Below are 23605 nucleotides of genomic sequence, written 5' to 3'. Positions count from 1 at the left end.
TCAGGAGAGATGAAACCAAGTCACAGCATTTGGATCAAGGTGGAAGTGCTCTCTCCCGGGAATTGGAGAGTTCTACTTTTAAACTTGGATTTAGTTCAGCTGAAAAAGCAAAAGATCAGATCGAAAATTTGAATCTGTATTTAGACTCTGAGCTCATCCAGAGCTTGTTAGCATTCCTTTTCACATACAGATACCATCAAGCAGGGCTGAGAATGTTAGTTTTAATGAGTTACAACAAATCATTTTGTGATATGTGGAATAATGAATCTCTGTTCTGTGCTGACTTGGTTTGGGAGGGCAACCTTTTTAAATGCTGAAAAGTGAAAAGTACAAATGCGCTCCAGCTGTCACATTTTGTATCAGAAATTATTTGGAACAGTTGAGATATCAATCCATAAAAAGAAGGTTTTATAAAGGAAAAGCCAACTCAGCCTTAAAATAAACTTCGTATCTTTCAGGGCACAGACTTCACATTTTTCACTAAAAACAAAGCTTTGATGATTCTCAGAGGTATGTAAATTCCACAGCAATTCATTTATTCAGTGACAATACTCCACCTTCTAAATCAAACCTCCAATGTGTCATTATCCAGTAGCTCAGAACTAGCTCTTTGTGTGAATACATAAAGACTCTGAAGCCTGTGCTGAAAACAAAAGGAAACCCCATTTACTAGCTGTTTGATGTCTAGTCTTAGAAAAGGGTTTTAGAACATAGAAATTAAAAGGAAAGCATTCCTCTAACCCCTGTCTCTGTATTTGCAGGTACTCTGTAGATCGTCACACTGATATGGACAGAGTATTCAACATCAATTCAGGAAATGGTTCGATATTCACTTCCAAACCCCTTGACCGGGAAACACTGCTGTGGCACAACATTACAGTAATAGCAGCAGAGATCAGTAAGTTAAAGCTAAATATGACTCCTGTCCCTGCTGTAATGAATTTAGCCTTCTAGCTGAGTGTGTGGAAAGCGCAGCTGGGCACATGTCAGGTTTATGGATAGCCCACTCAATACTAATGAAGAAGCAGTAACTCTGCAAGAGGTCGTCTGCAGTTTTGTGTTTATTAGGGACACAGTTCATGAAGAGGTAACGGAGCAGGGAGAAAAGGTGGCAGTTCTGTGTTCTCTGATCATTATAGCCACTTTACATTTTGAACGTGGTCATTGAATTCTGAAACTGGTATGCAGCAAGACAGGTGATTTAAAGCCAAAGTGCATTCCTTGGCTGAATTCAGTCTCATTCAGGCTGGATGTTTTCAAATAAGGCTAAAGTGGCTTGGTTGAGCTGGGTGCTCAGATCTAAGTCCTTTTACGAATCTCCAGTTTTTACTTTGTGCAAATCTTTTGAAATTACAAGCTGCAGCTACAAATCAGTCTGTCACTTAGTTTAGGATTGTTCCAAAGTATTGATCTTGTGATAACACTAGACATGCTGATTTTAGAAGTCGAAATGCCAGGGGTCTAAGATAAAGACATATGTTCGAGATGGCCTTAATAAACAATCCACTTTGTTTTAATTCATTATCTGTAAGTACATCACATGCTCGAATATCAGGAAATGCAATTCCATTTGCTTTTGCAGAGTCACAGTGCCTATGTTTATGGTGGAATGGTAGATAAGTTTAATATAAACACCAGTTCTGTGACTGTTACAATGCCTCTCTGCAACCCAGAGGCTAAAAAGCTTTTGATTTTTCTGAGACGATATAAGCTCTACTTTCTTTTTTGTATGTGTGTATGGCTCAATTACCTGCTTAACAGTGAGATGAGTATAAAAAGCTCGAAATTACTTGACTCAACTTTCTTCATTGTGTAAGTCTTCTTTAAAACTGAAAACCAATATAAAATGATGTTATTGAGGCAAGCAAATGGGGTTATATGAAGAGGTAGTGGGTATGAGCCTATAGGAATGACAGGACATTAATAATTTTCTCCCTCTCATGAAAGTTTGCATTTTCTAATGCTAGGTATGGGATTTCAGCACACCAAACACTGAATGTTAGTCATGTGGCTGTGTTTCTGTTAAGTTCTTGAAGGTGGGTTCTAGGGTCAAAATTTGTACACTATAGGCAGCTCCTGGGTAGAGCAGAAGGGAAAAATACATGCCTAAAAAGGAAAGAATAGCGAGAATATTTGGCATTGACAATAGCAAGAACACTTGCATTGACCCCAGCTGGCTGAAATAACATGCAGTATAGAAAACTGTCCAAAAACCAGCTTGGCATTGTATAGGAAGTACTCATTTGGTTTCTTGCTTCCTCCCCTAAGCACAGACCTTCTACTGCACCAAACCTTCTCAGCTTAACCTCTTGTGTCTGACACAGGCTTCTGTCTTAATTACCATTCCTCTTTAGTCTGAATCCTTTCAGGCTGCCCCAAACCTGCTTCCCAGGGTGTGCTTTACTAAGCCTAGACAAAATTTGGAATACTAGGGTATATGTTTCCCAAAGGCTTTTTTTTTTTTTTTTTTTTTGTTGAAATGTACTTTTATGATCCAGGACACTTCACTAATTTTAGTCTCAAGAGACTTAGACTGGAAAGCACCACTGCTTATTGTTCCTGGCAAGCCCAGAAATTTCTAGCAAGGCTACTTAAAGTCCCATTCCACTAAATTCCATAGAATCACTTGTTACTCTCAGTGACATTATCTCATCAAGCTCCAACTATATTTCACTGAAGTAATCTAAAAAATATCTAGTCAGGTTACAGGCAGGATATGCCTTCAAATGGGTGGGTGCTCCCTTTGATATATGAAAAAAATAATTATAAAGTCATAAAGAGAAACACCTTTCTGTGATGAGTGCTCTTGATTTGATTTTACAGTTAAAAAAAATACAGAAGTTGTTTTGCCTTTGTCTAGAATTGTCAGTAAGTGTAGATTGCTCCAGTTTTAAATGCTCTCCTTTTTCACCAGTATGAGCTGCAGTTGCTCAGCAGCCCAGAGAATCAATCATGCTGTGACTGCTGCACATAAGCAGTTGGTGAAATCCCAGGTCAGTACATCTGCCACAGCCAGACAGCAAACTGGCATTAAAACAGGGGACACAGGGCTCGTGAGCCACAGCTGCAGAATTACAGCTGATTTACCAAAGACAATTCCCAGAGTGTTTTTAAATATTTGCTGCTTAACATTTATGGCTAAGTCAAACATTGTCAGGACTATGAGGCTGTATTCTGAAAAAAAATCACCTCTGTAAAAGTTTTATTGCTGGCTCAGCAGAAAGCATATCCCTATGCAAAGAAATAGATTTAAGCACCTTGTAGAGTCTGTGGAGATATAGAGCCCAGCAGTAATTAAGGGATAATGCTAACAAATGAACCGACATGAATTAATTTGCACAAATAATTTGAAAGATGATGACACAAAATATCCAAAAAAACAAAGACTTGAAGATGTATATAGATTTCCATTAAATCAGAGAAGAGGAATATGTTCTTGGAGCCTAGAGTTTATATCAAGCTTCTGTTTATTACAGTATGATTTTAAATTGTGAGAACCTTAAGCACCTATAAGTAAAATGAAAATATGTATGTTTAGGTTTAAAAAGCAGGAAACAAAACAATTCTCTGTCTTTAGAGGAAAAGAAACATGTTTATCAATATACTTGAATGTATTTGTTTGCAAAGTGTGCCCTACAAAATAGTCTTGCCAATAGTCCTGTGACCTCAAATGAATGCCTTTGATTTCTGCCTGTTATAAAATTCAACTCTTTTATTGATGTATTTTAGCAAAGAATTCAGCTCACTCCATATTATACATAAACTGTTATTTTATACATCGAATGAATTTAGCCCAATGGCTGATATTAGAAAGAGGTTTATGCCTAATGGAATCATATAAACTTCAATGGGACTGTGGAGCCTTAAAGCACAATATTTTGTCCAAATGACTGAGCTCCGTAATACAAATAAGCAATGTCAATTTTGGAGCAAGCATTTTCACATTTGTGAAAGGATGATAAACACATTAATAGGACTTTTATTAAAGTCAACAAGCTACTATAATGAATAAATAGAAGTTGCTATAATGAATAAATATAATAATAAAACCAGCAAGCTACCATAATGAATGCTTGTAGAAGAATATAGAGTCTTAGATCTGCTATATTTTATTGCACTATTTTTTCATTTGAATGATAGGTTAAAATGCATTGATAAACCATATTAACGCGGGTAGGAGATCAACATAGGAAATTCAGTATGAACCCTCATGTAGGAGAGGGGAAGGTACTTATTTTAAAATAAATTATCTCAATCACACTCTTTTCCTCATATTTCTCTCTCTCACATTCCCATACCCACATAATCCTAGGTGGATATTGTGTGATATGCAGCACAAAGGAGACAGATCAATGGCAGTGTCTCTTGGATTTCTTTCAATTAGGGATGACAAATTTCTTTGGGACCAGATCTTGTACATTTTAGGAGTCAGTGGTTGTTATGGTGTGACTTTTTGCCTCAGAATCTTGCCTATTTCACCATGCATGGCCCTAGGCAAGGTTACTGTCGCTGCTTTTCTTCCTTATTCTCTGTATCATTTTGACTTAAGCGTGTCTTCTCCCATCAGGAAAAGTAATGGTCTATACAGTATGGTGTGCTTTATTTGGTGTTTTTATTTTTATCCAGAAAGATGACAGTATTTTCACTAATATTCTGTGCTCAGGAATATCTTTGTCAATTTCAATCTCTTGGCACTATGCAGTCCTTATAGGTTAAAAAAAGATTGTTTACATAGCGGGAGGTCTGCAGGTTCTGTATGGAGTTTATGTTTTTCAGCTGATCCACTTCAGTATTTACTCTAGAACATCAGACAAAACAATTCACAACAGGTTAGAAAGCATCTGTGATCACAGCTGCAGTTATATTATTTCTATAAAATAATGATAATCATGGTAGCTTAAGGAACTGTGCCACAAGATTTGTAGGGCACAGAGTACCATATTTAACAAGTGGAGAATTAAAAACCCACTCAATCTCATCCTCATGACTTTTTCTGTTAGAGAGCTAAGGAAGGGAATATGTTCTAAATACTTCACTGCCACCAAACAGTATCAGTCAGGCTAATAAATAGATTTAATTTAGTTCCAGTATTATATTTACGTATATCACACATACATTCATAATCACACTTGGAACGATCAAAGGAATTTATAAATCCTGGACTCCTACTCCATCATAACTCTGTATTTACACAGAATTAGAGTAATGATACTACATTCATCCCATAACACACCAGAAATCAACAGAATGTAAGTGAAGTGCTCTGAGTGAGAAGAATTGAACCCCCAAGTCTGTCCTTTTCTTCCACTGCACTGAGTCAGTAACTGGGCTAAATAAAATCTCCATTCTGGTTTTGTCATTTCAGACAACCCCAAACAAAGCAGCCGTGTCCCTGTGTTCATTAAGGTCTTGGATGTAAATGACAACGCTCCAGAGTTTGCCATGTTTTACGAGACTTTCGTCTGCGAAAACGCAAAGGCAGAACAGGTGTGTTGCCTGCTCGTACTCAGAAAATATTCCAAATTAAATGAGTTTTGCTGCTACTCTTGCATTACCTCATCAAGCGGTGTACTTTGCATTGCATCAAACTTAATTGCAAAATTAAACAGTGACTGCACATTATCTGATTTCACTCAGTATTCTTCCAGCTGACATGATGGCATGTTTTTGAATGTTATTTCCTGTACTGCACCTTGTTGCCCCTGATTTATTTTCATTCTTTCATCCTTTGCTTTATCTAGGCACCTCCACTGTCTCCTTCAAAAACAATTTCATGTCTGTAAATGTTACAGGTTCTGTCTGTGATACAAGTATGTCCTGTTAGATAGCTCTCGTCTACCACTCCTATTGTGAAGCAGCTCAAAGTTGCAGATGATTTGGAAAATTCAGCCAAACTATTTCTGTGACATGACATTTGGGTAGATAAACATAAATTCAGCTTGGACTGTCTCACCTTTCATCTCTATTCCTTGTCACATGCAAAGATTTCCTACCCATCTGCAGTGGCATTAACCCAAGCCTTCTGGTGAAATCAACATGATTTTCCTGCCAGCTTTCAAAATCATTATGTCACTCCCTGATGGCATAGGATATAATAGTATGGTGACCCCAAACAGCATCAGCAGCATGTGGATGACTTTTCTTGAGCTCACCATAGCAACATCACCTGCCTTGAAGCAGAATAAAAAATTAATACAAAAGATTGCTTTTACAGTTTTTTTTAGAGTATATAAATAAATATAAAGTTCACTGACTTAGGAGATAATTTTGTTCTTATTGTTTCAGCTGATACAAACATTAAGTGCTGTTGATAAAGATGACTCTTACAATGGACATCAGTTTTCATTCTCCTTAGCTCCCGAGGCAGCCAGCAGCTCAAACTTTACACTACAGGACAACAGAGGTGAATTTCTAGGAAGACTTTTCTTTATTATCTTATCCTTGCTTTCAGTCTTCAGATAAAGATTTAATGCATGCTTTGTGTTTCCAGACAACACAGCAGGGATTTTCACTCGAAAAACCAGATATAACCGGCATGAAACAAGTACCTACTTCCTGCCAGTGGTAATATCAGACAATGATTACCCCATCCAGAGCAGCACTGAAACAGTGACCATTCGAGTGTGTGCTTGTGACCATCGAGGGAAGATGCTGTCCTGTAATGCAGAAGCCTTGATTCATCCTACTGGTCTTAGCACTGGCGCTCTCATTGCCATTCTTCTCTGCATCATTATATTACTTGGTAAGTAACTCAGGGACATTTTGGTCCTTTCATGGTCATTTTGCATTGCTGTAATGATTATTCCAAGACTAGGACAAAGGAAAAGTAAAGATATCATTGTCTTATCCTGTACGTATGTTACTGTATTTCTTCTTTTGAGGGCTGCAACAGATGGGGTGCATAGGGCACAACCAATCTAACTTTAGTTATCTGAAAGTTAGCGATATATGAGGGAGAGGAGACAGCTGGGCTCTACACTCTGTTCAATGGAAAGAGACACCTGTAGAGAGACATCTATCCCATCCCATCCCATCCCATCCCATCCCATCCCATCCCATCCCATCCTTTATTGGTATCTGAGGAGGACCAGACACATTACTCACAACCCTCTGCAGGTGTCCATCCCTTTCTGAGGCCCATAGAAAAAGGGCAGATAACTTAGTTTTGAAGAATTAACTTTCCATTTCTAAACTGAGGAGAAAAAAGTCTCAGTGCTTTTTCTCTGTTGGAAAAGGATGCTGAATGATACTGAGGGACTCTCTCAAGGGCTGCGGGGTCCTCCATTTCAGCCACCATTAGTAAGAGGTTGGACCCTGAGTGTGGAGGATGTGCAGAGGGCTCTGGCTATGGCACTTACAGGTGGTCAACTTTAAATAGAAATCTAAAAATTAAAATAAATATAAATATATATATATATATATATAGAGAGAGAGAGAGAGAGAGAGAGAGAGAGAGATAGGTGATATAGATATATAAGGACAGTTTGCAACATCTCTCACATACCTGTCAGGTTCCACCCCTCTTGTACTGCAAACAGTGGTAGTTGGTCACTCGGCCATTATCTGTACCTGTTCATCTGGGGACAACTGTACAATACAACATAGGCTGTTCTCTGGGAGATTTCATTAGGATCTTAGGAGAAAAGGAGGGAGTCAGACCAATTTTACAGCAGTAGGGTCATGCAGGGGACAAAATGTTTCCTTTATGATTCTACTTCTTTTTACCATACTCATATCTTCCTTGGACATGCTTCTCACCACTGCAGAGTCATCCTGATCTTTTCTTTTAACAAAATTTCCTTCTCCAGTAATGAGTCTAAGATGAGGTTGTGGTTCTCAGACTCTAACAATGTAGTCGTGGCTTGCTCAAATAAGCTCCATCCCATTTTCAGAAAAGATTCCCACAATAACAATCTGATCTTTAATTCACCATTAAATTCATTTTTCAAAACATGGTATCATTGCCCCTAAGGGCTGAGCTCACTTTGTATTAAGTTCCTTACCAGAAAAAGTAATGTAATGCTGCAGGTAGTCTTGCACTCGTTAGTACAACTGTGCTCATTAATATCAATCTGACATTAAACGATTTCCTGTTTTATGTCAATCGAAAATAATTGATTCTGTGTGCTAAGCAGCACTTTATGTCAATTACTGCTCATGCCACCATGCACCATAAGCAGATTTTCAATTAACTCAGCTATATAATTTTCTATTTTCAGGTTGGTTGCAGGGTTTGAATGTGCAACCACTACTGAGTGAAAAACAATACTCTGGGCAGACCTGAACCACAACTCAAAGTTTAGCAGCAACAAAAAGGGCCTGTAAATTGCTAGGTTTATATGCAATTTGAGTAAGTTTATCATCTTATCAGGAGGTTTCAGATACTGCTGAACACAGACATGCAAATAAAGGCAATGTACTTCAACATGTAGCTTATGATGGGGTCTTTTCCCTGCAAGTTCAGCACAAAGCAGTAAAATCCACGTATCAGACATGTGATGTATTTATCAAAGTCTCATCCTTGCATGTTCTCTGTAACACTTGTTTTTGTAATGTGATACTTCAGCAACTCTTTGATGTAAAATCTATCATTCCTGTGCTTTCTCAGACCATTCTACCAGTCACTGTTCCAGAAGCCCATTCCAAACTGACATTGTGTTTTTCAAGTTTCCAAAATGTTCTCCAGAGATCTCTCTTCTTTCATACACACTTTTCACCAGTCCTTCTACACAGTGCAATAGCTTTTTGCTCTTGAGGAAGACAATCATCTCTCACTGCATTTTTGCACAGCAGCACGAAGAAGCATCACTCAAACTAGGACCCTTCTCTGACACCATAAGTAAATTCTCATCATTAGGCTGAGGTCCAAATGCAATCTAAACTACCTCTCCTAATCCTTCAACTTCACCATCCATTTTCTTTCAACTCATATTTGCAGATGTTCTTCCTTATTCACAGTATTCCTGTGGTAAAACACAGCATTTTCCAGCTTTTTCCTGTATTTCTGGTGACCTTCTGTAGTCAATCTACAAGATGCTTGGGCACACTTACAGACAGTATTTTGCTCTAAGCAATCCTTCAGGGGAACTCATTATTAAAAAAACCAAGCAATCACATAAAACAAACAAAAATCCCAAACCAAAAAAAACCACCAAAAATCCAACCAAAATAAACAAACAAAAAGAAACAAAATAAAACCACCTTCCCTGACCAAAAGAAAAAACTCACCAGAATTTGTCTGTCAAAGGAAACTAAGAATTTTAAGGTTCCATGGAATAAAGTTTTGGGCTGGGGACATCCTTAGTCCTTGATGTTGGCCTTAAAAGGTTACAACTGAGGAAAGGACTGAAAAAAAAAATCTTTAACAGTTACTGTGCTTGACTCACATGCCATTTTAGAAGCAAAGCTGACATGAAGGATCATTGTGATCCACCTTATCAACTCACATCAATGAGTTTAGGCATTTCTGCTTTGCTTTGCTATGAAAAAACTGTAAAGACAGCAAGATGTGTGCTTCCTTGGAGTTTGCACAGCAGAGCTGAAATGCTGGGCACTGCAGACCTCAGACTACCAAAGCAACACTGACAGCAGAAATACATCCCTGCTCCTTGCTACTGTTCATTTGTCAATATTCAGCCATTTACATCTTAATGTAGAATCCAGCTAAGAAATCTGAAACTAGCTTCTACAGGAAAGTGTTGACCATATCCCTTTTCCACGCGCTGTGTCCACTTCTCCATCACTACTGAAAATCATTATTGAATAAAAACATTAAAATTTGCATCAGGATCATGGAAAGAATTCCTTCCCTCCAAATAAATGAAAAATATGTGTATGCAAACACACACTTTAAAATGAAGGGCATAAAATATCTTCTAGAAATCTGCCTTTGTCACATTAAAAAATACTTTTATCATATCTCATCAGTCCATTTTTTAATTTGTATACTTTTCAAGGTGATGTACACTGTAAAAACATTCCAGGGAAGTTAATAAAACTCAGACTTTGTGCTGGCTGAAAATCTGTTCCATATTCCAAGCTTTTTTCCCAGAGGAGCATGGATTTACTTATCTTGAAATTTTGCTTTGCTAATATCAGTAGATGCCATCCTTGTCCATAGCAGAAGTTGTATATTGTCCAAGGGGTTCAACATAAGTAACATCTGACACTACTTATTCTGGAGAAAGTGTTTCCTCCTTCCCAGATGTCATGAAACTAGTTCTGTTCTCAAGGTGACAAAATTAGGATTTGGCTTTGGGTAACAAAGTGACTACCAGCAAAAAGACATTCTGCTTGGCTTCCTACAGGCTTGAGATCTCTTTTCTTCTGTGCATCCATGCCATTTCATCTCCCAAGGAACTCACAGGCAGAGCAAGCACAGCTTGAAAATCTGATGTGCACATTTTCAGTTTTTCAAAACATCTTCTCAAACTTCAAGCTCAAGCAGAGGCGCAGCATTTCTTCTGGGCTTTAATGGAGTTGGGGATTAACCTTCTTTCCCTTTCTCTTTCGCTGTTGTTTTTGTTTGCAGTTACTGTGGTGCTGTTTGCAGCACTGAGACGGCAGCGGAAAAAAGAGCCTTTGATAATTTCCAAAGAAGACATCAGAGACAACATTGTCAGTTATAACGATGAAGGTGGCGGAGAGGAAGACACCCAGGCGTTTGATATTGGCACGCTGAGGAATCCCGAAGCCATAGATGATAATAAATTACGCAGAGACATTGTGCCAGAAACGCTTTTTCTGCCGCGGCGGACTGCAGCGGCGCGAGATAACACGGATGTCAGAGATTTCATTAACCAAAGGTTAAAGGAAAATGATACAGATCCAACAGCACCCCCGTATGACTCATTAGCAACCTACGCGTACGAAGGTAATGGTTCTGTGGCCGAGTCCCTCAGCTCCTTGGAGTCAGTGACTACGGACGGAGATCAGGACTACGATTACCTCAGTGACTGGGGACCTCGGTTTAAAAAGCTGGCAGATATGTATGGCTCAATGGACAGTGACAAAGACTCTTAATATGTTGTATTCGGGTTTTTTTTCTCTTTTTTCTGTTCCTCATTCCCAGAAACAGCATTGGGATATGTGAAGTGGCTATTTCTTTCTGTTTCTCCACAGCTGTTTGAAAGGGTTCTCTATTCTACCCATTTGAATTGTCTAATGACTGCAGTCTGTGTGGGTTAGCCATCAGTAAACTTTCTCTAGTATCATTTTATGAGCTTCCAAGAGGCAAAATCCTTATTTTTTGAGTGCATCCAGTTTACCAAGCCAATCTTACAGGCACAGCAGTAGTGGAGGGGAAAAAAAAGGATCAGATGGGGAGCAATATTTTTACTTGTTCTGCTTATATTGTAAAGTGGAGTATATTACTGTTTAAGCTCACTTGCTTTTTACTTGTATTCAGACTATTCAGCTCAGACGACTGCTCTGTCGATTGTGTATTGCACATCCCAATGTAATGAGGTACCCTAGTTTACCCTATGTATTATAGTCAAAAGTAGTGGTGATGGAATGAAGGTTTATTATACAAGTAGAGTAAGCTGAGAAAAGAACATCAAGCACGCATTTTACTCATGAGGAGGGTAGAGAGGCTTAATGGTCATTTAAACCTGAGTGTTTCTCTAGAACTCACCATTTCCCCATTGCACTGAATCATACTAACACACACATATATATAGTTCATTGACTGCTCTGTATATATTCTTTGGACCTAGCATTGCTGGAGAGATGTGTGTGTGTGCACGTGTGTGTGGTCAGTAGCCCCAATATATAATTCTTAGATGGTTTCCTCATTCTAACCCAGGCTTGCTTTGTGATACAGGGAAGTCATCCAATCCAGCTCCAGATTAGGTCATGACTTGGAGGAAGGAACAGATCATAACTGGGCTTTTGCTTGCACTTCCTCAGTCAGCCTCCACCTGCACATCAGTTCAGTGATGGCCACTATCCTGGAGACATTGTAGTCAGGATGTTCATACCCAGCTACTCCTGCCTGTTCTTATGTGCAGGTGGGGAGGAGTGACCTCAAGGTGACTGCAACCCTCTGAGGCAAAAGGAGCAACTGCAGAGGAGGAAAGTGCTTTTTTTTGGCCTGACTTTCTCTGCCTGGATGTCCGGGGTGGATTCCTGACTGACTCTCTGCCCAGTTTTGCTATCTGTAAAATGGGGAAATAATGCCTACCTCATCAGGATGTTGCAAGAACTATGTAAGACATTTGGAAAACGCTTTAGAAATTGAAAACACTAGCATTCTGCCAGAGGAAGTAACTTTTCATGCTTTTGGGTAGTTGTTTCTTTTTTTTTTTCTCTAGACTCAAGCCCTGAACAAACAAATAATGGTCATTCCAGTGGCCTGAAAAGGAGGTTTATAATTATAACTCATTTTTTAAAATAAACTACTCAGTAAGGGTTGATAAAGACTTCAATGGAAGGTAAAATTGTAACCACAGTTTTCTCTGTGTTTATCTGGTTTGCCAAGCTAAGTAATTTTTGTCCTGGTGTGGAGGGGGGTATGTTGCCATAATCTTGGGCCAAAACAGTTCTCTTTATAGCTTGCACACCACACAGTATTTCAGTTGGTTTTTCAAACATGTAGTGGCTGCTCTTCCAACCCAGACATCTAGGAGAGGCTCTCTGGAGAAAACCCTAAGGGTCTGCCATGGGCATATCCCATTCCAGGAGTTAAACGCCGCCCTGTGTCCCAAAGTAGGGACCCAGCCCATAGCACTGTGCCAAGGAAAGAAGTAATTACTATTTTTAAAATACCTCGTGTAACTATTCTAATTTATTTCACGAAACAATATTTAATACCAGAATTGCAGGAATGGATCTATTTTCCTCCTCCCCCAAATTTTAAGTGAATAAATTTGAAAACTAAACAGCTTCAATTTACCTCAGAAATAAAGAGAGATGAGAAAAAATGTTAATAAACAGAAAACTAAGGGCAATTAAAATTTAATCCCTGGAATTCATTATTCCTTCTGAGCTAAAGAGAGCAGTAAGAGTCCCAAGTATAAGACTTTTACAACCACAATATCAGAATTTTAGATTTTGTGGACCAGCTCAGAGTGAAGAGGATGATCCAGCCATGCTGTGGCCCTGGCTGGGCAGGAAAGGACTCATTGAGCACTGCACACCTGTAGGTGTAGGGCACAGTAGATAATGGCTGGCAGATGCCCAGCACTATAGATTGGATGCTTTCAGAGCAGAGGGGCCCAGAGTTTCCAAGGGTCCAGAGCCTTAGGCCTCCCTGGTGAAAGCCTCTCAGAGTGTTTATGTCCAAAAGAATATGGTTCCCTACTCCATCACTTGGTGAGGTGCTGAGCTGCTGCACCCATCATAATGGCAATGGCATGGCTAGAGCCTTATTTTGTCCTCTTCAGGGCCCCTAAGTAATTTAAGATGCTACAAGCCTAGCTCTTGATGACTTCCTTGAAATTGGAACTTCTAGGAAGCAATCTGTCCAAAAGCTGGCTCTGGCAGACAGGAGAGACCTTATGGATTTCAGACATGTGGAGGAGCAGCAGATGCTCAGCACCACCTGCCCCAGGTCCCTCACCTTGGGGTGCTCTCCTCACACAGTGTCAGTGGGGCCAGCACATCCCTCCAGGGGCTCTGCCCAGGGGCTTCCTAACACATCGCTCTCTCTCCCTTCACTCTGGGGTTGCCTCCAGCAAATATCCCCAAGCTCAGAATCCAGCTGGATGCCCGAAGTGAGCCAGTGAACTGTCCCCTCCCTTCCTTAAGCCTCAAGGAAACAGATTGGTGTGTGGAGGGGATGGCAGGGCTGGCTGTGATATTGTCCAGCCCTGCAAGCCACCTCCAGCTTAGTGGGAAGAGGGAGTTGGTGGCGCTTGGCTGAAGACAGCCCCGGTGCCCTGAAGGGGCTGGGCCACTCTGCAAGTCAGCAGCCTGCATTAGTCACTTCTTGGGTGGGATAATGAGACAGCAGGACCAGTGGACTCCTTGTAACTATTTTCCTATGTTTGTACAGTGATTTAGTGATTGTTAGTAGCAGTCCAAGCGCAAGTTTTAGGTTGATTTGGTTTTTTTTTTTTCCTTTTAATTCAAAGCCGGTTTTATCTTGTCCATTGAGTGACACAGTAAATAATAGAGAGTGGCTACTCGTGCCTGTTATGTAAATATATTATATATATAAAATTATGTTATGTCACCACAAATATGGTGCCTGAATAGCAAATGCATTCTTCTAAGAAAATTTGAGGAAAACTTGCATCCAAATTATTATTTATGCATCTAGGTTTTAAGGTCTATTTTTTTTCCTGCAAATTAAACAGATTTAGCATCTCTCACACAGCAAGGAGAGTTCAGTTCTTTCTTTTCTTCTTGCTTGGCAGTACCACAAAGTGCAATTTATAAAATCAGTACTGCATTCTAAATATTGAAAGTGCCATATTGCAGTGAATACAAACCTTTGCAGTAGTATTTCTTTGCACTTTGTTGCATGGTGGTGTGCTAGATGATAGAAATGAGTATTTAACAATGCTTTCACACAGTGCTACAGTTGCCATTTGTAGATAACCAGTTGTTGGACTATGGGCTATGAAGTGGCTTTCAAGGCTGTTTTAAGCCTGCTCTTCTTACAACCACACCTACTTCAGAAGAAGAAATATTATTAGGCAGTTTAGCTAAGCCAGGTAGAGAGATAAAAATGCAGTTGGCTTTTAATTTGGGAAAGCATCTGACCTAACAACAGGAAACATATTAAAAGATGCCAAGGAATTCAGTGGAGTCAACGTGAAACAGGGACCTGGTAGGCTATGCCAGCCATGCTACTGCAGAACAATAACATCTCTACACTTTAAATAGAATAAGGTTTCTACAGTAACTATTTCATCTCAACTCCCAAGAGAGTCACTTTACCCCAGAAAACTGGTGAGGAGTTGTTTTTGTTTTGTGTTTGCTGGGGTGGTTTTTACCCCAGGAGAACTACTTAAGGTTAAACCCAATTCTATCCCACAGCAGCACCAGTATAGGGAGACACAGCAGCCCGTGCCTCCAGTGCAGCTGTTTCAGGACATCTCTCTGTGCTTGGAAGAGAGCTGAAGCAAAGACTCACAGAGAGCTCTGCACAAGATTCTACCAGCAGTATCACAGGTCTGAGATGTGTTCTCAAACCTGACAGAGATGGAATTGTGTCAAACCATGAGAAAACCAAATTGTATGTATTTTTCAATTATATCTGTTAAAAATCTGCTGGAAAAGATAGGTAGTAGAAGAATATGTCACCTGTATACCAACAGAAATGTTTTCTAAATTTTTCCTAAGAAACATATTTGTCTGGTCTTGCTTCCAGTGTTTCTTTACTGTTAAATGTGAATGGAAGAGGCAACCTTCAAATAATCCACTTTAGGAAGTAGTAGTCTACATTACAAGTTACAGCTTTTCCATTTCTCTGTTATGAAAATAAACAAAAAAAAAATCCCACAAAACCAAGAGAATGAATATCTGCAGTACCATAAAATCCAGAACAGTCATAGCGAAGTATAGCAGAGAGAAATGGCTTTAAAAATGTATGTCTACACATGTTTGAAAACCAGAATTATGCATTTTGAGCAGGACCAGCAGTGGACTTCTAACACTTTCAGGCTTCCTGACACACCAGAGAGAGATCTGCATGGATAGGGAGAAAGACATCTCTTTTACACCAAGCAACGTAAATCCAGGCTGTTTCCATCCAGGCTGTAGATCTCTTGGAAAGAAAGGCACATGTTAAATTTCTGCAGCAGAACTATCTTCATGGTCTTCTGCAGGGTGATTCCTGAGAGTGGTTTTGAGCAGGTAACTCTCTGCAAACACCACTGTGTTAGTTCTACCTGCCACCATCTGTTAGAAAGGTCTCTCCACGTTTCCTTTGGCTATGAGAAGCATTGAAGTGTTTCAGAAGACCACTGTCCCAAATGGATGCTGCCATCCTCCTGCCCATTTGCATTTCAATTAACGCTGGAGTCTGAGCTGCCTCATCAAATGAGAGCTGACAAAGTAACAGTCATTATGCTGCTTCCAGTGAGTATGAAACGTCATAAGCTGTGAAAGGCAGGATTTTTCCAACCCATCCACACCTCTGAAACAGCAGCCTCATCCAATAAATGTCAAAGCCACAATATTTTTTGCTTTCAGTTCAGTCTTTAGAAAGAGTTCTTTTCTCAGAGATTGTTTCTGTACTTAAAGAGGAACAAAAGCATGTTTGATGTCCACAGACTCATGCGTTGCTCCAGAAAGAGAGAAAAACACTGAACTCCAACACAATGCTTTAATACCAGTCTCTGCCCTCAGCAGTTTTATTTAAGCCAGCTGAAACAATCTTGATCCTGCCCATCATTTTGCAATATTACACTTTTGAGCCCAGACTTGTGTTTGTCATACACTAAAACAGTTTCCTGAAGAGTTCATAAAATTCAGCGGTAGGTATCCAAGAGCTGTGTCTGGGGTCGTAGGAAGTACAAGTGTCAGAGAACTGAACATTTCAGGAAGAAGAGCAGGAGGTGAATTGCATGGGGGGTGAGGGGAGGTAGTCAGTCATATGCAAGGCAGGCCCATGGCACTTAAAAGCCACAAGGCTATCATCTTGTGTGTAGAGTTACTGGATCTCAAAAGAGTTTTTACAGAACCTGCCCTTATCCTTTTTTTCTTCATGTATCTTTCGCTTTCTTTAACAATAAATTTTAAAAGAAAAAAAAAAAGAAAAAAATAAAAAGGAGCTGCTATATTTAAATTTCTCTTACCACAAATTCGATTTGACAAATAAGGCATAAGTCCAGCATATAGAGAAATCCTTTCCATTCCCATGGGCTTTTGACTTTTCCTATGAGACTGCACTATTTATGTAAATATACTTGGAAACACTTTCTATAAGCTTTTAGTTTTCTATGATCTATTACTTTAGTGTTTATTAAAGATAAAAACTTATAGAACTATTAAGCATTCAGGTGAACACAACAAAGAAAAAACACTGCAAACACAAAATCTTTCTGGATTTTGACACATAAAAAACTCTTCAGAATCACTGTACTGTTTTAATTCTGTGATTACTTTCATTGCTTTGAAAAAATTAAACTTTAAAGAAAGGCCTTATAATAAATGCTATGTGCATCTTAACTGTGTTACTGAGCTAAATCAATCTGGCAAACTCCTATTGTGATTTGTGATTTTTTTAAACCCTTTAAAATAAATGCTTTTTGGAATTGATTTTTTTTAAATTAAAAATACTTCCAAGCATAAATTGAAAATGATGCCTCCACCTGGGAAGATTTACTTGCTGGCATGCTCCAGCCACACAGTCTCTCATGATGTCATCCCCTGGTTGTGCCAAGGGAGCCTCAGCATTGCATGGATCTGTCACTGCTCAGCAGAGAGCAATGAGACATTTGTGGGTGACAATTTTGTCACCCAAGAGGTTTACACCTAGAACTTCCCTGTGTTGCAGAGGGACCCATGCTGGAATGATTATCTCTTCTGCAGCGTGGATGGGCAATTTGTTTTTGTCAGATGGAAGGTGTGCACTCTCTCCCTTATATTTCCTGTTCACTGTACTGGCTTCTTTTTTTGGGGTTGGGGAGGGCAGGGGGAGATGAAATTTAAGGATTTGATGAGAAACCAATTTGAACAACAATTTCTCACAGACAGAGTGAATTTGCCTTTTTGCAAATTGATTTTTGTAACAAGTTATTTATATGATATTACTTAATAAATTGTTTTTTCTAACTTGCTTTTTTTTTTCTAATTCTCTCAATCTATGTTATGTGTTTACAACACTATCATAAAGATAAACCTTTGAAAAGATTCTCCAATCACTTTAAGACAAAGGGCGAAATTGACTCAGTCTTTGAAATTCCATTCTTAAGTGTCTGGTGTGCACCATGCTCTAAAAGCAGTAGGATCACTATTCTGTGATCATTGAGGCCTCCCAAGAGTGGTGTAATTCCAGGAGGAATCATCCACAAGGAGGATATTAGCCTGTGATCACAAGCCTAATTTTGACTAGCCAAGGTTCCCCAGGAGGGCAGCAGAAGCTTTGTCAAGGTAAAGCGTGTAAAATGCCTTTATTTAAGCATATAAAGATCACATAATTTATAATAGCACTGCTCAGTTATTTGTCTTTCATCATGTGAGATTAAAAAAAAATTAGTCTCATTGCAGTTATGGAGAGTGCAAATGTCATTTGCAGTATCTTTTTACATAAGAAGAACAACCTCCAGAGAAAATTCTTCATTTTAATTCTCCCTTAATAAAAGAGCTGTCTATATCTCCAGAAATTCCATCATATTTTAAAGGACAAGGACAAGGAAAGAGTGGGAAAGGTCACAGCAAAGTAATATTTCATTAAAAGCATTAGAGTGAACCACAAATTCAAACAGTTTAGCACTGAAACCCATATAGGGTTCCCATATGAACCCATAGTCCCATATGAAAGGACTAAGTTCTGTAACTGATGAGAAATTAGCCCAGATATCCACCTGCAATCTTTGGTGAAGCTGCCTCTGTATGAATGGCCAAAAACCCCTCAGCTTTTAAAAACAATAGGAGATCACAAGGATATAAATGCAAAAGTCAACGCAGTTTTTATTTACCTCATTGTCTGAACACCAAACCAGGGAGACCAAGCATGGCACTGTACAGGAGGATGCATCTTCTGCCCACCCACTCTCTTCAACAGAGGCACACACATACACACACATTTGCAGGTGCAAGCACAGAGAGGCTGCAGTGACCCCATCTCTGTTCCTTTGTGCATCAGAGCAGCCCTGTTTCACAAAACCTCAGATTCACAAAACCTCAGATTGAGCTTTTCATCTTCTAAATAATGGCAGTAACAGCAGAAGACATCCTGGTTGTCCACCTGCTGAAAGGTGGTCCAGACTCTCACATGTGCTGAGAGCAGAACCACATTTATTTACACGATAGAGGAACCTGTCACATTTCTTGCCTTCTTATTTAATTTACTATATCAAAGACCAGTCATAAAGAAAATTCAACTAAAGGGTAGCATTTCAGCCAGAAAAAATTATTTGGCTTTCCAACATTAATTTACCATGTTTATCTATGTAAATTATCCCTCCCCCAACAAGCAACACACCAACCACAACCCCCTGCAAATATTCATCTTTCATTAATACTACCAAATTCTTCACAGAGATAAGTCAGCTAGCCAAGCCATTAAAGCCAACAGCCTTTTTACTTTTTTTAAGTTCTTGTTGAATTTGTCTCCTCCTCCTCTGCCTCTCTGCTCCAGTCTTGTGAGACCCCACCTGCAGTGCTGCATCCAGCTTTGGGACCCCCATCACAGGAAGGACATTGACCTGTTGGAGTGAGTTTAGAGAAGGGACATCAAGATGACCAGAGGGATGGACTTCCTCTCCTGGGAGGAAAGGCTGAGAGAATTGGGATTGTTCAGCCTGGAGCAGAGAAGACATGATCTAATTGATACCTTCCAGTACCTGAAGGCAGCTGGAGGGACAAGCATGATGGAAAATTATTTTTTTACAAGAGCAGGTGGTGACAGGACAAGGGAGAATGGCTTCAAACTGAAAGAAAGTAGGTTTAGGTTAGATGCTAGGAAGAAATTCTTTACTGTCAGGGCAGTGGGGGACTGGCACCGGTGTCCCAGAGAAGTTGTGATGCCCCTTCCCTGGAAGGGTTCAAGGCCAGTCTGGATGGAGCTCTGAGAACCTGGTCCCGTGGAAGGTGTCCCCCCTGCCCATGGCAAGGGAATTGGAACTAGATGATCTTTAAGGTCCCTTCCAATCCAAGCTATTCTGTGATTCTATACATTTCAAGGACAGCTCAAACAAGAGAACCCAAGAAAAGAGCCGACATTTAAGATGCTTTAATTCTTGCATAAAAATTGCAGGAATGATTACTTAAATAAGCTGCCAAGTGAATTCAGTGTTGGTTTTTCCAATCTTACTCTCATATAACATTCTGCTGTAAAGGAAATTCGAGTTTGTTGGATGAGGCACAAATTAAAGAAAACAAACCAACAGTATATTTTAATCCAAAATCTTAGAAGCTTTTCCTCTTTCTTGCCAACACTAGTACTTCTTTCCCTGATTGTAGTACAGTTACCAGCAAATACCCTCTCCAAACTGTTTCAGTTTTTCTCCAAACTGCTACAACAGTTTTTCAGCAGCTATCTCCACATCAGATCCTCAAGCACCTCTGTCCCTCCAGTCAGAAAGGCTGATTCCACTTCCTTTATTCCCCACACAGAAGCAAACATAAGCATCATCAGAATCCTCAGTCACCCACTATTTCTAATTGCTCCAATATTCATGACACATTTTTGACCTTGGCAAACCACGGAGTGCACAAAACCATTTATATTTTTACTGGTTGTGGAGACACTTATGGCCTGATAGGACCTTATAATCATATCCTACTTTATTTAAGCAAAAGAGAAACAAACTTATCATGATCAAGAAAACAGAGTCAAGAAGACTGTATGCAAGGGCACATGCCAGTCTGAAAATTCCAAAAACCTTTGGGGCCGTTCCTTCTTTACAGAAGGTAAAAACAAACCAACACCCAAAACCCCCAAAAAACAAGCTAACATTCTCCCCACACCCAATCAAATAAAAAACCCCTAAAACTCCAGGAATCTTCTAAATACGGCTTTCCCTGCACCCTTTGTTGGAATTTTGCCTTTCTTAACTCAGAACTTCAGCTGGCTGGCTGCTCATGCATGCATCTTAATTAATAACCAAATGTATAAATCCCCTCCTGATTCCTTTTACATGTTTTTCTAAACATCTGCTTCTACCTTCATTGTTAGCAAAGCTGCTCTTTTCTACAGCTCAGCTGGGGAACTTATTTCTCTCTCTCTCAGAGTGCAATTGGGTATTTCATGTCAATTATCTTAATTGGAAGCAAGCTTAACCCATTTCCCAATTACAGCTCCAGCTTATTAGAACAAACAAACTCTCAAACCTCCTCTAATAAAATAAACCCAAAAATGCCCCCGAAGAACAAACCTAAACTTTGGTAACAAAACATTGAAGACAGGACTGAATAAAAGAGCTCTGGCAAGCAAAAAGTGAGTAAGCTGGAATGTAAGAAGACAGTGTGGTTCTGACTGGCTTGGTCTCCAACACAGCATTCCCCTAATTCTGTTCTCTGCAAGCTCTCAGAGGGAGCACCCCTCAGCCTGGCACTGCTTCACAGACTTTTATACCCACTTTTATCCCCACATACCCAGGTGGAGCTGTCAGAACAAAAAATAGAGGCAGGTGCATCTCTGTTTTGCCACTTTTTTGAACTGTTTGAGTACAGAGCCAGGTTCTCTCTGCCTCCTCCTTCTCACACTGCTCCCAGACTTTATCACTCGTGTTCGAACAGACATCGATTCAATGTCTGTTGCCAAAGACAAACAGCCTAAAGAGAAAAGTCATCCAGAGACAAGAGGGCCAAGCCACCTGCTGCTGCTATGAGTTATGGCTTGGTTAGCCATGGCTCTTCACATGGCCTTCACTCTCTTGCTTGCTCATTTTTATGTTCCAGTGCCAAATGCACACCAGACATATCCTTTATTACACATCTGTGAAGACAACGGATTAAAACCATTCTATTTGGCTTCCTAGGGATGTCATCACCTTTTTGAGTGGCATCCACCTTTTATGCACACACTGGATACTAGTCTGAGAAGCTATGTGTAGAAATTATTCCACATGTTATAATATTTATTAGCACAGGATAAATGGGCCGAACATTTAGGCCATGAAGTTGTAATATTCTTGCCCACCTACAACACCTGCCAGGTACTCATTCAATGATGAGTGTTTCCCCCCTGCCAAGATTGCCTGTTCAGAGATATTGATTATGATGCTATTTTGATTTTGTTGTTTTCTGGTATTGTCAACATTTCTCTAAATAATTTCTACAGTTGTTTTTGAGAAACAAGGAAAAGCCAAAAAACATACTTTTGAGATTCACCACTCTAATATCTTGATATTTAATCAACCTGTAATATAATATTGATTACAAACACTGTGGAGACAAGATATTGGTGTTTGTCTTTAGAGCAAGTACTTTGTGTAGCTCTTTATTGCAAAAAGAGCCCTTCAAATGTTTTGCTACCAAATATCCATCTGGCCCATGGGCTCTCTCACTTTCACAGTCAAAATTTTATCATTGATCCTGGCAGGAGGGAGATGGGACTCCTGAAAGGCAATGCAGATTAACTGTTTGATGACCAGCACGAAGTGCAGCAGAGGACAAAAGGGGACTCAGATCATACATGCTGCTCCTGAAGACTGTGAAATAAAAGAAATATGTGTGAACAAAGATCTCTGACAGGAAGGTCATGACATATATAACATTGTGCCAAACATTCAGAATTCCATTATTACTACCCATTAACCATTACCTTGCAAAACCAAAACCAAACTCTCATTGTATGTCAGCTAAAACATCATCAAACCCTGTCAGCTGTCTGCTTTCCCTCTCTCAATTCTTCTGCACTGCAAGGTCATGTCTTTCCTGGAGGCAGTGCTTGCTTTGTGCCAGCTCTGGTCACCCCTCCTGCATACCCAGCCTCCAGACCAACTGGACCAAAGCTGAACTTCAAACTTTTATTTCACTGAGCTCTTGTTCTTGCATCTCCTTTCTTTTATCCTCTGGGTAACCTACATACTTCCATAAACATTTACACCATATATATTACATATATATATATAGATACATATCTGTTATGCTAATGGTTGCACAGTCTTATCATACTTTCTCCTGTCTTCTGAAATCCTGACAGCTGCTTTGCCCATGCTCTGATTTACCCCTGCAAGTGTGAATAAACTATTCACATTTCATTGATGCAGACAGTTCTGGGCACTCACTAAGTAACTTTTAATAGCTGGTAAACTCCAAAAGCCCTTTTCTGTATGTCCAGTACTGTCAGCATGAGTTACTCCTGTCATTGCTGGTGCTAATATTGTGATGAAGTGAGAAAATGCTAACTCCAGAAGATGTTTTGATTACTCAAGGGAAAAAAAACACTTCCCCATTTAGGCTGCCTTCCCATTGCCTAATCTCTTTGGGACAGCAGTGAGTTAGAGGCCACCAGAACACTTTCTATGCTCCTTGGCAAATAAGGCACATATTTTTGTTTGGTGTAAGGGATGTTGAATTTAGGAAATAAAGACACAAATATAATTCCTCCAACACTGAAAGGAAGACCCAAAAAGTAGCTTTATGAAAACCTTTTCCTATGCACACAGCAGCCAGCTAGTGTTCTCTTCCTACCCTTCCATTCCCTTACTATCCGCCATGGAAGAAGGAGACAAGAGTCTTTGTCTGTCTCACCTAAGTACAAAGAGGGCTGCCCCTGAAGGAAATTTAAAAGAGTGTTGAGGGGCAGCTAGAGAAACACTGTTCCTGACAGAAATAGAATGTCATAAAGTGTTAGTGGCCATATTTACATCTCTCCCATAAATCCGAACCATTAGTATCAGGGGAAGGGGGGATCAAGGGGAGCTCAGAGATTTAAAGACTGCTCCAAAAAACATGATGTTGGCTTCTATAACCTGGAGGCTCAGAAACTGACTTCCAATTTCTTTGCAAATGGTGATTATTTAGTCCGTCTGTTCAGGGA

At 39.7% G+C, this 23605-nt stretch overlaps 1 protein-coding gene across 2 annotated transcripts in view; it reads left to right on the top strand.

The window, feature by feature from the left end:
* The window catches only part of CDH6 (cadherin 6), a 111213-nt gene extending 93486 nt beyond the window's left edge, over positions 1-17727 (top strand). For both annotated transcript variants that reach the window (XM_077181870.1, XM_077181871.1), the window contains exons 8-12: positions 762-898; positions 5366-5487; positions 6286-6403; positions 6491-6742; positions 10532-17727. In XM_077181870.1, coding sequence (XP_077037985.1) covers positions 762-898; positions 5366-5487; positions 6286-6403; positions 6491-6742; positions 10532-11022 — 1120 coding nt within the window. In that variant the 3' untranslated portion in view covers positions 11023-17727. The remainder of the gene's footprint in view (positions 1-761; positions 899-5365; positions 5488-6285; positions 6404-6490; positions 6743-10531) is intronic.
* Positions 17728-23605: the final 5878 nt, after the last annotated feature.

This window comes from Agelaius phoeniceus, chromosome 1 (genome assembly GCF_051311805.1).
Source record: "Agelaius phoeniceus isolate bAgePho1 chromosome 1, bAgePho1.hap1, whole genome shotgun sequence".
NCBI classification, from domain to species: domain Eukaryota; kingdom Metazoa; phylum Chordata; class Aves; order Passeriformes; family Icteridae; genus Agelaius; species Agelaius phoeniceus.
This window is presented reverse-complemented; position numbering and strand designations above follow the sequence as displayed.